Raw genomic sequence first — 12,049 nt, forward strand, 5'->3', positions numbered from 1 at the left:
TTAGTATTAGAAAAGAGATCCTCTAGAGTTTGGGAACAATAATTTAATCTAGAGTTTCATATAAACATAACATTTGAATTATCATTGCTTTTCTGCTTTCTTTCCATTATCTTTTGTATTTTTTTCCTCACTCCTGAGGTAGGAATTGGATACATGCAGTTATCATTAAGGTCTGGCGGGATATTATATTTAAAAAATTAACATTTACAAGTATAAAATTTTATCTAAAAGAAACCATAATTGTTTAGACTTGTTTAAAGATATATTTTCAGTAACAGAACTCATATTTTAGAACAACTTAGAAAAAATACGGGATTGTGCTGCCAATGCATTTGTGGAAGATTCGGGATACAAGGAACATTACTCAATACCAGTCATGGAACTTAATGGAAAAAGGTAAGGAACTTTCGGTAATCATTCCCAGTAACCACAACTTGTTGAAAGCTAAAAGAAAACAAAGAAAGTGTCAAAATGCCAAGGCTAACTTAATGCCTCAGTACAGAGATGCTAGAACATAACTTCCATGGATGAAATCCAGACTCAACAAAATATTAAATAGTGTATTTATTACATCATGCTCTTTGGTACGTTCTGTATAACAGCCCTTAGCGATGGTGACTGGTTCTGAAAACTATCACTGCATCCACAGGGGGACGGAAGTGGGGACCAAATCCTGTGGGCCCGTGGAAGGGCCGTGGACTCAGCACAGAGAATAGGATTGATTTTTTTTTTAAGATTTTATTTATTTATTTGACAGACAGAGATCACAAGTAGGCAGAGAGAGAGGGGGAAGCAGGCTCCCTGACGAGCAGAGAGCCCGATGCGGGGCTCGATCCCAGTACCCTGGGATCATGACCTGAGCCGAAGGCAGAGGCTTAACCCATTGAGCCACCCAGGCGCCCCGAGAATAGGATTTAAACTTCTCTTCCTGTGCTGGCTCTTGTTATGCCTGTCATCTTGTTTTTTTTTAAGATTTTATTTATTTATTTGACAGAGAGAGACACAGCGAGAGAGGGAACACAAGCAGGGAGAGTAGGAGAGGGAGAAGCAGACTCCTCACTGAGCAGAGAGCCCGATGTGGGGCTCAGTCCCAGGACCCCAGGGCCATGACCCGAGCCAAAGACAGATGCCTAATGACTGAGCCACCCAGGCGCGCCTATGCCTGTCATCTTTTTGAAGCTGGATGTTTCTCTCAGTTTCGCTAGGGTCTTTTATGTATTACGTTCTTGGATTTTCATATCTTGGATTCTGAAGTTTGGAAATATGGAAGGTAGAGCTGGGGCATTGTCATTAGGAGGTGGACTTGAGATTTAAAAGCATATAGGAGAGGTTTTTTCATCTTGTTTTTTAAGGCATGGAAGTGATTTAGAGAACAGGACCAAGTCTAGAACTCTGGGAACAGCGGCTTGAAATGGGGTGGAGAGGAGCAGGGGAGAGAGCAAAGGAGACTAACAAGGAAAGATGCGGGAGGAGGACCAGGAAAGCATGGGGGCATGGAAGCCAGATGGGGAGAACTTTCAAAATACGGGAATAGTTGAAAGCCTCAAATTCAAGAAAAGACCAAGTCAACTTGAGACTAAAGAGAGCACTGAACTTGGCTCTGACGTGGTAAGGAAACGAGTTCTGGTTATAGGCGAGGTGTAGTGTGCCAAGGGGTGAAGCTGGGGCGAGTTCATGGGAGGCGAAGAAGTAAAGACAAAGATGACAGACTTCTGTCAGGATGCGTGGCGGTGAGGCAAATACCAGAAACAAGGCAGAGGGAGAAGCAGGATCAACAATGAGAGGTGGATCGTCCCGTTAATTCTGCCTGAATGTGCACATGGTACTAGAGATGAAGCCAAAGACCCTGGGACTGGCGGCCTCCATGATTTTGGAGGGAATCAAGTACTAGAGCTCACGCCTCTGGAATCGGCCGCTAGTGTGCGTCTCCCTGGAGGAAGAGCCCTGTCGCTCAGGCCCCCAGTCCCTGCTGATGTGCCCCACGTACAACCTTGCGAAGCTGGACAGCATCCCGGAAGCCCCTCCGAATAACACTTGACTCTCCGGGTTGTAGTGTCTGGCTGGATGCTGAGATCCTGGGAGCGCAGGGAGTCGGGGAGATGAAAGCTGTGCGTGGCAGAGGTTGTTGTGGACGTCGGAGCACGGTCGGCGTAAGCACACTGACTGCCACTGAACCGGAGGGGACCAGTCCCACTGTTGCAATGGGTGCCGTGGCGGAATGAGCTCTAGCTTCTGACTGCTGCAAGCATCTGGTCACCAGGGTTGGTAATGCGCAGTTAGCTGGATTTGAATTTGCAGACTTTCAAAACCAGCAGGAGCCTCTTTCTCAGACCCAGGCAAGTGGAGTAATAGTATTTTCCCGGTACCCGTACCGGTTACTAGAGAACCTTCAGTTTCAGAATCGCCTCCCCCACATGGTTTTTCCTAGGGATCCCGGATGCTCATTCAGCCCTCAGGTACTATGAGATCCTGTCATTCCCGTCTGAGCTCTCCGTAATGACCCGCTGCTGGGATCCTGACGCTCAGCAGGCTCCATGAAGGCAACTCAGCGCTGATGCCATTGCATGAGCAACGCCGTTGCTCCTGGTTGTGGGTCCGTGTCACCTCTGGGGCTGGCTGCTCCTCATGCATGCTAAAAAGCGGGCATCAACTGTGAGACGTGTTGAGGTCCATCTAATGAAGTAAGGAGAATTTCTTTCCTAATTTTCGTGGTTTCAAGGAAGTGCTGCCTTGAACCCCTAATAATGTGGTGCAAAAACTTCTTTTTTGGTCATTTTGCTTACAGTCATTCTTTTCTGTGATGTAGGGATCATTCTGTGTTGGTGCTGGACCGGAGAATAATCTGAATGAATGATCGAAAACATGTCATCTCGTCTCCCCTCTTTGCTTTTAAGGACATTGTTATTAGGCTGAACTCACGTAGTTTGATGTTCTCTTTCCTCAGAGCGGTTTATCACCCAGGACACCGCAGGTCCCTTAAGAAAATAGGATCAGTTCCACTGGCCTTCCAGGCACGCCTGGAAACATTTAAGTCCTAGACTGTTTTGGTTCAGGTTGGGTTCTCCTGCCATACCAGAATCAAAACGTAGGGACCGCAGTCAGATACTCAGGACTTGGCCACCCATAGAAGTACAAGAACTCATGAATTATTAAGGTGACGATGACCAGAGCGAGAAGATTAATTTATACCAGCACGAAAACATCCTATTTCATCGGTGGGAGAGCATACCAGCGTTGGGACCCTGTTGGGCATGGTAGGAAGCAGGTCAGGAACCAACTTCATATGGCAGTGGTGTGTCAGGGAAATGGGGTGCTGGAAGCTCCTCAGACTCTGGGTGCCAGTTTCCAGGGAAGAATATGAAGGGAGTCGTCGTAAAGCTGAGGCTCCCTCACAGCCATGACTGCGCAGAAGGCTTTGAGTAAGAACAGTGGTATGTCACTCTGCAGTGCCTGGACGAGGGCTCCTCCTGGCGCTGGCCTTGTGGGCTTTCTGTGCTTCCAAGATCATCTCTTTTGGGGCCAGTGCAGGCTGTGGATCCACCCTTGGGTGAGGAGGGTGGGTCAGGAAATTCTGTGGTAGAGACCATCTCAGGGTATAGCCCCTCCAACACCCCTTTCATCTCCAGCTTCTCCCTGCTGATTCTCGATGCTTGATTTGCATTGGATAAGTCAATTGAATTTCTAGAAGAAATCAACCCACATTCCTCTGGTGTTTGTTAAATTTATAAATCTGTTGCGTTGTCTCAGCAGTGATCAAAGGGTACAGCACTGAGTACCGGGGCCCCAGGGGTAATCAGCAACTCCTGACCCCAAACAATTTACCACAGCTAGAGCCAGCTCTGGAGGATCATAGAAAGAAGAGGTTGTAGGCACTGGGACTCTCTGGTGTGGAACCGGGCCACTCAGAGACCAAAGGATATCTTCTGTGCGATCCCCTGTGACTACATCTATGGGAGCAGTCTTGTGGGACTTGGCGTATCTCTTTGTGGCATCTACTCTCAGCAGCATATATGGCACTGAAGGAAGGTGAGCTATTTTCTTCTAGAAATTTAGTTTAGTCATCCACTGTAAATCAAGCATCCAGGTGTGATTCATACAGTTCCTTAAGGCTCTAGAAGCTATCGCTACTGTGATGGGAAAGCCTTCAGGTCCGGGTGAGATTCAGAGCACCTGTCCCCGATTCTGGAGGCTGGAGTCTGGGGAGTCAGGCAAGCTCTCCGTCATGAAGGCGGTACCTCTGCAAGTCAGGGCAAATGGGGAAGGTGACGAGTCCCACCACCCGGACTGGCACTGTATCTGCAAGCGTGGTGAAGTCAGCCTTTAGTCTGTATTCTTGTGGTCTAGTGTCCTTGTCGGAGGAGAGGATGGTGGGTGGGAAGAATGACAACCTCAAATAAATGGGACTAGGTCCTCAACTATGCCTCCAAGCATGCAGAAGTTTGCTGTGTTCAGAGAGCTGGGATGGAAGGAAAGGTCAAGGAAGAGACGATATTAGCCTCCGGCTAGTTCATAACACAGTATTTCTCCAGGACCTTCGTTTCAATCAAGTACAAATTAAACTACAGTTTTAGGGGCGCCTGAGTGGTGCAGTGGGTTTAGCCTCTGCCTTCGGCTCAGGTCATGATCTCAGAGTCCTGAGATGAAGCCCCGCATCAGGCTCTCTGCTCCGCGGGGAGCCTGCTTTCCGCCCTCTCTCTGCCTGCCTCTCTGCCTACTTGTGATCTCTGTCAAATAAATAAATAAAATCTTTTAAAAAAATGAAAATAAACTACAGTTTTATATTTAATTAATATAGAAAAAATAGTTTAGTCAGCATAGAAAAAAAGTAGCAAATTATTTCAAAGTCAGAAAGATTTATCTTTTTTCTTTATGTTTTTATAGCTACTATGTGATCTGTTTTGAACTTGAAGCTTTCTATCATCAACTATATAAGGCAAAATGGTGGGGAGCCATAAATGAAGTCGTGAACAGTCTGAAACCAAAAAGGCTTCCACTAACAGACGCCCAATTACATGAACAATTTAAGAAAAAATTTGGTTTCAAAAAAGCTATGAAATGCAAGGTATTTCAGTAATTATGACATAATTTAGTGTAGGAAACTATTATACATAATATGTTATAGATAAGTGTCTGTCTCAAATTTTTATCTTAGGGATAAATATTAGGTTAAATAAAGTTTTCAATGTGAAATTAAGAATTCCACATTTTAGCAGCTTAGAAGCTATATAATTCTGGATTATAAATCTCTGCTAGGGTCACAAAGTAATCCGTTAACGAACCGCATCGTGGCCAATCTTCAGAATGGCTCGTGCGCACTGAGCGCTGCTTCCGCGTGGCAGGCACTTCGTAAAGCCTCTTAACAAACTTTCTCGAGGTACTAGGCCTATTGTCATCATTTCTGTTTCACATGTGAGAAATTTGACATACAGCGAGTTAAGGATCTTTCCCAAATCACACAGCCACTAAATGGCAGAGTCGGGCTTCAGGCCTGGGACCCAAACTCGAGGAACAAACGTGTCATCCTGAATCAGATTTCTGTACCTGTTTCAACGGGCCTTGAAGTACGGCTTCTGGAAGTAGAAGTGGTGAGCTCACCCCCTTTAATGGATACAGTGGCCTTTATTTACCATGTACTTGTCTCAATGTCCATAAATTTAAAACTTTAATGAGCTCTTTTTTAAAAATTTTTATTTCTTAATTTCTGTTCAGTGTTCCAGCATTCATTGTTTATGCACCACACCCAGTGCTCCATGCAATACGTGCCCTCCCTATTACCCACCACCGGCCTCACCCATCCCCCCATCTCCCTCCCCTCCAAAACCTCAGTTTGTGTCTCAGAGGCCACAGTCTGTCGTGGTTCATCTCCCCCTCCAGTTTCCCCCAACTCCCTTCTCCTCTTCATCTCCCAATATCCTCCGTGTTATTCCTTATGCTCCACAAGTAAGCAAAACCATATGATACTTGACTCTCTCTGCTTGACTTATTTCGCTCAGCATAATCTCTTCCAGTCCCATCCATGCTGCTACAAAAGTTGGGTATTCGTCCTTTCTGATGGAGGCATAATACTCCATCGTGTATATGGACCACATCTTCCTTATCCATTCGTCCGTTGAAGGGCATCTTGGTTCTTTCCACAGTTTGTCGACCGTGGCCATTGCTGCTATGATCATTGGGGTACAGATGGCCTTTCTTTTCACTACATCTGTATCTTCGGGGAAAATACCCAGCAGTGCAATTGCAGGGTCATAGGGAAGCTCTATTTTTAATTTCTTAAGGGATCTCTACACTGTTCTCCAAAGTGGCTGCACCAACTTGCATTCCCACCAACAGTGTAAGAGGGTTCCCCTTTCTCCACATGCTCTCCAACACACGTTGTTTCCTGTCTTGCTAATTTTGGCCTTTCTAACTGGAGTAACGTGATTTGATTTTATTTGAATCTTAATTTTAAAATATTAAGTAGTCAGTATGTATCAAAGGAGAGTGTCCTGTTTTTACATCTCTATTTTGAGACCTAGAGCAAAGAAGACAAATTGTATTTCTGTAGCTTTATGTTTCTAGTTTCTGGGTTTCTAAATTAGATTGTTATTAAATCAAAAAAGGAACCCAGTGATCTCCATTTGTTTAAGTATTTCAGAAAGAAAAGTGTCTATCCCATTTTAATTGTCTTCAAAGAAAGTTCTACAACTTCTCCCTAAAAAGTAGTGGAGGAAAAAAAAAACTTCCCAAAAATATTATTTTAATTTCTCAGTGTTTCTTTCTAGTTCTAATAACTTTAATCATTGTCCAGTGAGACACTTTCCACATGGATCTTGTGAAAATTCTACTGTAACTTGGCACCAATCCTGTGATAATATGAATATATATTTGTTATGTTATATATTAACATTGTATTTATTGTAAGTATGTTAATATGGTTATTCTTTTTTTCCTTAAGCTAAACTTGAGGTATATTTTGAAAAAATTTACCCTGACCCTATTAATAATTTTAGAGCATCCCATTTGGCATGAAGTCTGCTGTCGAAAGAGGATTGTCTGCTGTTTTCCATACATTCAGCCGTAAAACCTCAAGCTTGACCATCAACGTTTCAGACGAAGCGGGTTATGCCATTTTCCATCACGCTGCCCTGCACAACAGAGTGGCCATCGTGTGTCAGCTGCACAATGCAAACTTCAGCGTCAACCAGAGACGCTTTATTATGTTTAGCCAAGGTACCATGAAGTTTCTACATTTGAAACTAGTTTTCTTTTACTTACTACCCCGATTCAGAATTAAGAATGCATGTTGATGTTGGTGCAAGGATAACATTTGGCACTGAGACCCAGAGCAAAGCTGAGGTTTTGTTTCCGTTATTTCCGAAGGGGTCCTTTCAGTTTTCTAAGTGTATCCCTTACTGCTGTCCTGATAGTATCATTTATTGGTTTATTGTGTCTCCCTCACTTGAACATAAGCTCCTCACAGGCAGTGACTTGGTTTACTTGGTTTGCCATGTTATTCGAGCGCCCAGAAGAAAGCCTCAGGAAGTGGATGTTGGGTGCGCGCATGGTTGGACGGATGCAGGGTAGCACCTGGTAATCACTGGGATGATGAACATACAGTGATGTGCCGTAGCAATGCAGAGAAAAAGTAGATAAATGGAGAACCCAGCAGGACATCCATTTCTTATCCTCAAGTTCTCAACCAGGGAATAGTTTCTTCATGATACATAAAAAATTATAATTAATAACAAAAAATTCATCCATAATAATAATTGTTTAGATTAATGGGCCCTTTAAGGCTAACTTAGTTTTGACTTTAAAAAGCCATTTTTCCTGAGTATTAGATACGCATACCTATATATGTATGCATTGGAATAAATTACCAGTATAAAAATGAAAATGCAAGCAGAAGTCCTCCATAACTGAAGAGGGCATTAGAGATAAAACATCAGGAACAGCTGAAACCACAATATTGGCAGTAAGAAGCGATGATTTTATATTTTAACCAGCTAACTTAAAAAGTTTTGTTGAATTTTCACCACCGAAACAAAATGTTCTGCTTTAATCCTGCTGACTACTGATTAATTCTGTAATTAAAATGTTTTGAAATTAGGATACTTCTATAGATGAAAATAGAGCAGAAATTCAGTTAAATTTAAATGCAGTGAGCACTCTGTTCTTTAAAGATGTGTTATGTTTTAAGCCTTTTTTGGTGTGAAAAAAATCTTCTGTAAATTGAAGTCTCTCTGTCGTATTGTGACTGCTTGGACTTCCAGTTGTGAAGATTTTGAAGTACGGAAACTGCGCGACTCTCCCTGCGGTGTCTGCGCATCATGACTTTGCCGCACAGAACTGCCCCAAGTGTCTGGTCGACCAGACCCTTGGGAGGCGGCGCCCCAGGTCTGCTCTGCCTGACGTGGGACGCGGCCACCAGGCCCAGATGGCTTGACCAAAGCTTGAACGCGGTCCCGTTTGACGTCATCCTGCCTTTGGTGTCCAAACACAGCCATTTGTTCTTATTCATATGAGTTTATTTTGACGAATTTAGGCAACTGCTGCGTATTAATAATCATACTTCTGTGTGTATTCCCCTTTAAAACAGAGTCATCAAAGATGGACACGAAAAAGGAAAGAAATGGTAAGACGTAAATGAAATATTCGGTGTGTTTGGAAGTTATTGCGTATATTAAAACTCTCCTTATAGAATGTAGAATATATAGAGAAGTTATTGCGTATATTAAAACTCTCCTTATAGAATATAATCTCCAAAATGTTGTGTCGTGAGCATGCCACGTGATGATGTTTTGTCTCTGTTTTGAGGTGTGCGCTGTATTTTCTAGCCGTGGCCATTTCTTCACATTCCTCTCAAGTCTTGGGGATTTTTTTCTTTTTTCTCTTTTTCTTCCCACGGTGGAATTTGCAGTTACCTCCCCTTGCTTGCATAGAGTCAGACCCCGAAGTCGTTTTTAGCCTTTAGACGCACAACTCACTACGTAGATGGGTGAACGCAGCTGCCCTGACTTGGCTGTGCGCCACCCAGTGACGCTCCCGGTCTGCGAGGGCTGAGGAACGGGCCTCTCCTGACGGTGACAGATGGGAGCTCGGGCTTGAACACGGAGACTCGGAACGTGTTAAAGGCCGTGCCTTCTGTCTGTACCTACAAGACTGTGCCTTCGCACTCTGCGTAGAGTAATTCCGGGAGGGTCCGCTGTTTCGGGCTCCCGTCGTCTTGCATGGACCTGGGACAGCCACCTGCAGCTTGGCTTGCCGCCAGAGCACGGGGGACCGGACAGAAGGGGCTGCGTCGTAGCACGATTTAGCCGCTCTTCCAGCTCAGGGGTCTCACGTCTGTGTTTAATCCCGGCATAATCGGGCCAGTTGACGCTGGCTTCGGTGTGTGCCGCGCGACTCAGCCGGCGGTCGGGCACTCGGGGCGCAGGCCCTGGGCCAGCCTCGCCCTCGCCCGCCCACCTCCGCCTGGTAACCAGCCGTTTGTCCTGAATGTTTGAGTCTGCTCTTTGTCTCTTTTTTATTTGTTTGTTTTGCTTCTTAAATTCCACATGTGAGTGCAGTATCTGCCTCTCTGGTCTGCTGACGTCACTCGGCATTACATCTGGGTCCTCCCGAGATGTAGCAGGTGTTGAGACGTCATTCCTCCTCGTGGCTGAGCAATATTCCACTACACGCACGCACACCGCGCGTTTCGTACCCGTTCACCTGCGGACCGACACTTGGCGGCTTGCAGATTGGGCTGTTGTAAGTAATGCTGCAGTGAACGTAGAGGTTCACGCATCCTTTTGAATTAGTGTTTTTTAGTTCTTTGGGCAAATACCCAGTAGGGTGATAACTGTATCATATGGTAATTCTATTTTTAATTTTTTAAGGATTCTTTCCATCCTGTTTTCCACAGTGGCTGTACCAGTCTGCATGCCCACCAACAGTGCATGAGGGCTCCTTTTTCGCCCCCTCCTCACCAACACTCATTGTTTCTAGTGTTTTTTACTTCAGCCATCCTGACAGGTGTGAGGTGGTCTCTCGTTGTTGTTTTGATTTGCATTTCCCTGATGATGAGCAACACTGAGCATCTTTTCATGTGTCTGTTGGCCATCTGCATGTCTTCTTTAGAGAAATGTCTATCCACGTCTCTGCCCATTTTTAAATTGGATTCTTTGTTGCCTGAGTGTAGAGTTTTATAAGTTCTTTATACATTTTGGATACCAACCCCTTATCAGACGAATCACTTGCAAATATCTCCGGTAGTTTTCGCCTTTTAGTTTTATTCGTTGTTTCCTTCACTGTGCAGAAGCTCGCATTTTGATGTAGTCCCAATCGTTTATTGTTGCTTTTGTTTCTTTTGCCTCAGGAGGCACATCTAGCAACCTGCCGTTACGGCTGATGTCAGGGAAATCACTGCCCGTTGTCTCTTCTATGATTTTTATGGTTTCAGGCCTCACATTTATGTCCTTAATCCACTTTGAGTTTATTTTGTGTGTGGTGTGAGAGAACGGTCCAGTTTCATTCTTCTGCATGTGGCTGTCCAATCTTCCCAGCACCATTTGTTCAAGAGACTGTCACATTGCATCTTCTTGCCAAGGAGGGTTTACTTTTTTTTTTTTAAGATTTTATTTATTTATTTGACAGAGAGAGACACAGCAAGAGAGGGAACACAAGCAGCGAGGAGTGGGAGAGGGAGAAGCAGGCTTTCCAGTGAGCAGGGAGCTGGTTGTGGGGGTCGATCCCAGGACCCCGGGGTCATGACCTGAGCTGAAGGCAGATGATTAAGAGCTGAGCCAACCAGGTGCCCCAGAGAGTTTATGTTTAAAGAAACCATTTACAAAGACCTGAATCTAGTAGGGGGAAGGCAGCAGCTAATCAAACCAGCCATCTCCCGTCGGGGGAGGAGGGCAGCTAACCTGAGATGACCTTGGACACAGTGAGTGCGCTGACCTCATCCTCCTCCCTTGTCCGGTCTCCTGCCAGCAGCCCCCACTGGCAGACACTGACAGAAAGCCAAAGCACAGGGACTGCAAATTGTGCAGCGTGGGTAGTCTGGGGAGGGGGGCGGGGAGGGGGCCGCAAGGAGCTCCTCTGAGCCACCCGTCCGGTAGGCATTTGCTGCTGAGTAACGATACGTGCTTCCTGCATTTCTGCTCTCTTGGCTCATTTCCTCAGTATCACTTATCCCTGCCTTCTATGCCTTCCTCTAATGTGTCTCCCTCACTTCAGTAAGCTCCATAAGGGCTTGGTTCACTTTGCCCAGATACTCTGGTGCCAGAAGAAAGCCTGGCCCTCGTAAGTGATTACAAAATAGTTGTTCAGTGGGGGCGCCTGGGTGGCTCAGTGGGTTAAGCCGCTGCTTTCGGCTCAGGTCATGATCCCAGGGTCCTGGGATCGAGCCCCACATCAGGTTCTCTGCTCGGCAGGGAGCCTGCTTCCCCCTCTCTCTCTGCCTGCCTCTCTGCCTACTTGTGATCTCTGTCTGTCAAATAAATAAAAATCTTTAAAAAAAAAATAGTTGTTCAGTGAACGCTCGAGCGGATGGGTGCGGGGCGGCATTTGACGGTCACCGGCAGGTTCGTAGAGTCCCGTGATGTAGATATTCAGAAAAAAGGCATAGATCTGCCCTTCAGGTCCCAGGAGAGCATCTGTTCCCCAGACCAGGATTCCCGACCAGGGAGCGGTTTCTCCAGATACATCAGCCCTTCCAGAACTTGCCTCATTCTGGCGCGTCACAGGTCCGTGTTTTCTGTTGACCTTGTGGGCTGGATAGTTCCTTGCTCTGTGGGGCTTTCCCGGGTACTGTAGGATGTTTAGTATGAATCACTGAACTCTTCCTCTGAAACCAATAATGTGCTGTTAATTAATTGAGTTTAAATTTTAAAATGTTAGGGGAAAAAAAGAATGTTTAGTATTACTCCTGGCTTCTGACCACTAAATGCCAGTAGCAATCCCCACCCTAGCGGAGACAAACGAAAATGTCGTCAGACATTCAGATGTTGGGGGAGAGCACTTTACCCCAGGATGCTGGGATAAACCTTCAAGTACAGGGGAATCATCCAGGGACCTTGTTGAA

The 12,049-nt window shown here is 45.4% G+C and overlaps 1 protein-coding gene across 1 annotated transcript in view; it reads left to right on the forward strand.

The window, feature by feature from the left end:
• ANKAR (ankyrin and armadillo repeat containing) overlaps positions 1-12,049 on the forward strand; it is a 64,829-nt gene that overhangs the window by 7,717 nt on the left and 45,063 nt on the right. Inside the window, exons 5-7 of the mRNA XM_046018176.1 lie at positions 293-396; positions 4,882-5,062; positions 6,990-7,209. Of these exons, the coding sequence (XP_045874132.1) occupies positions 293-396; positions 4,882-5,062; positions 6,990-7,209 (505 nt within the window). The remainder of the gene's footprint in view (positions 1-292; positions 397-4,881; positions 5,063-6,989; positions 7,210-12,049) is intronic.

The sequence above is a fragment of the Meles meles genome, chromosome 9 (genome assembly GCF_922984935.1).
Source record: "Meles meles chromosome 9, mMelMel3.1 paternal haplotype, whole genome shotgun sequence".
In the NCBI taxonomy this organism is placed as follows: Eukaryota; Metazoa; Chordata; class Mammalia; order Carnivora; family Mustelidae; genus Meles; species Meles meles.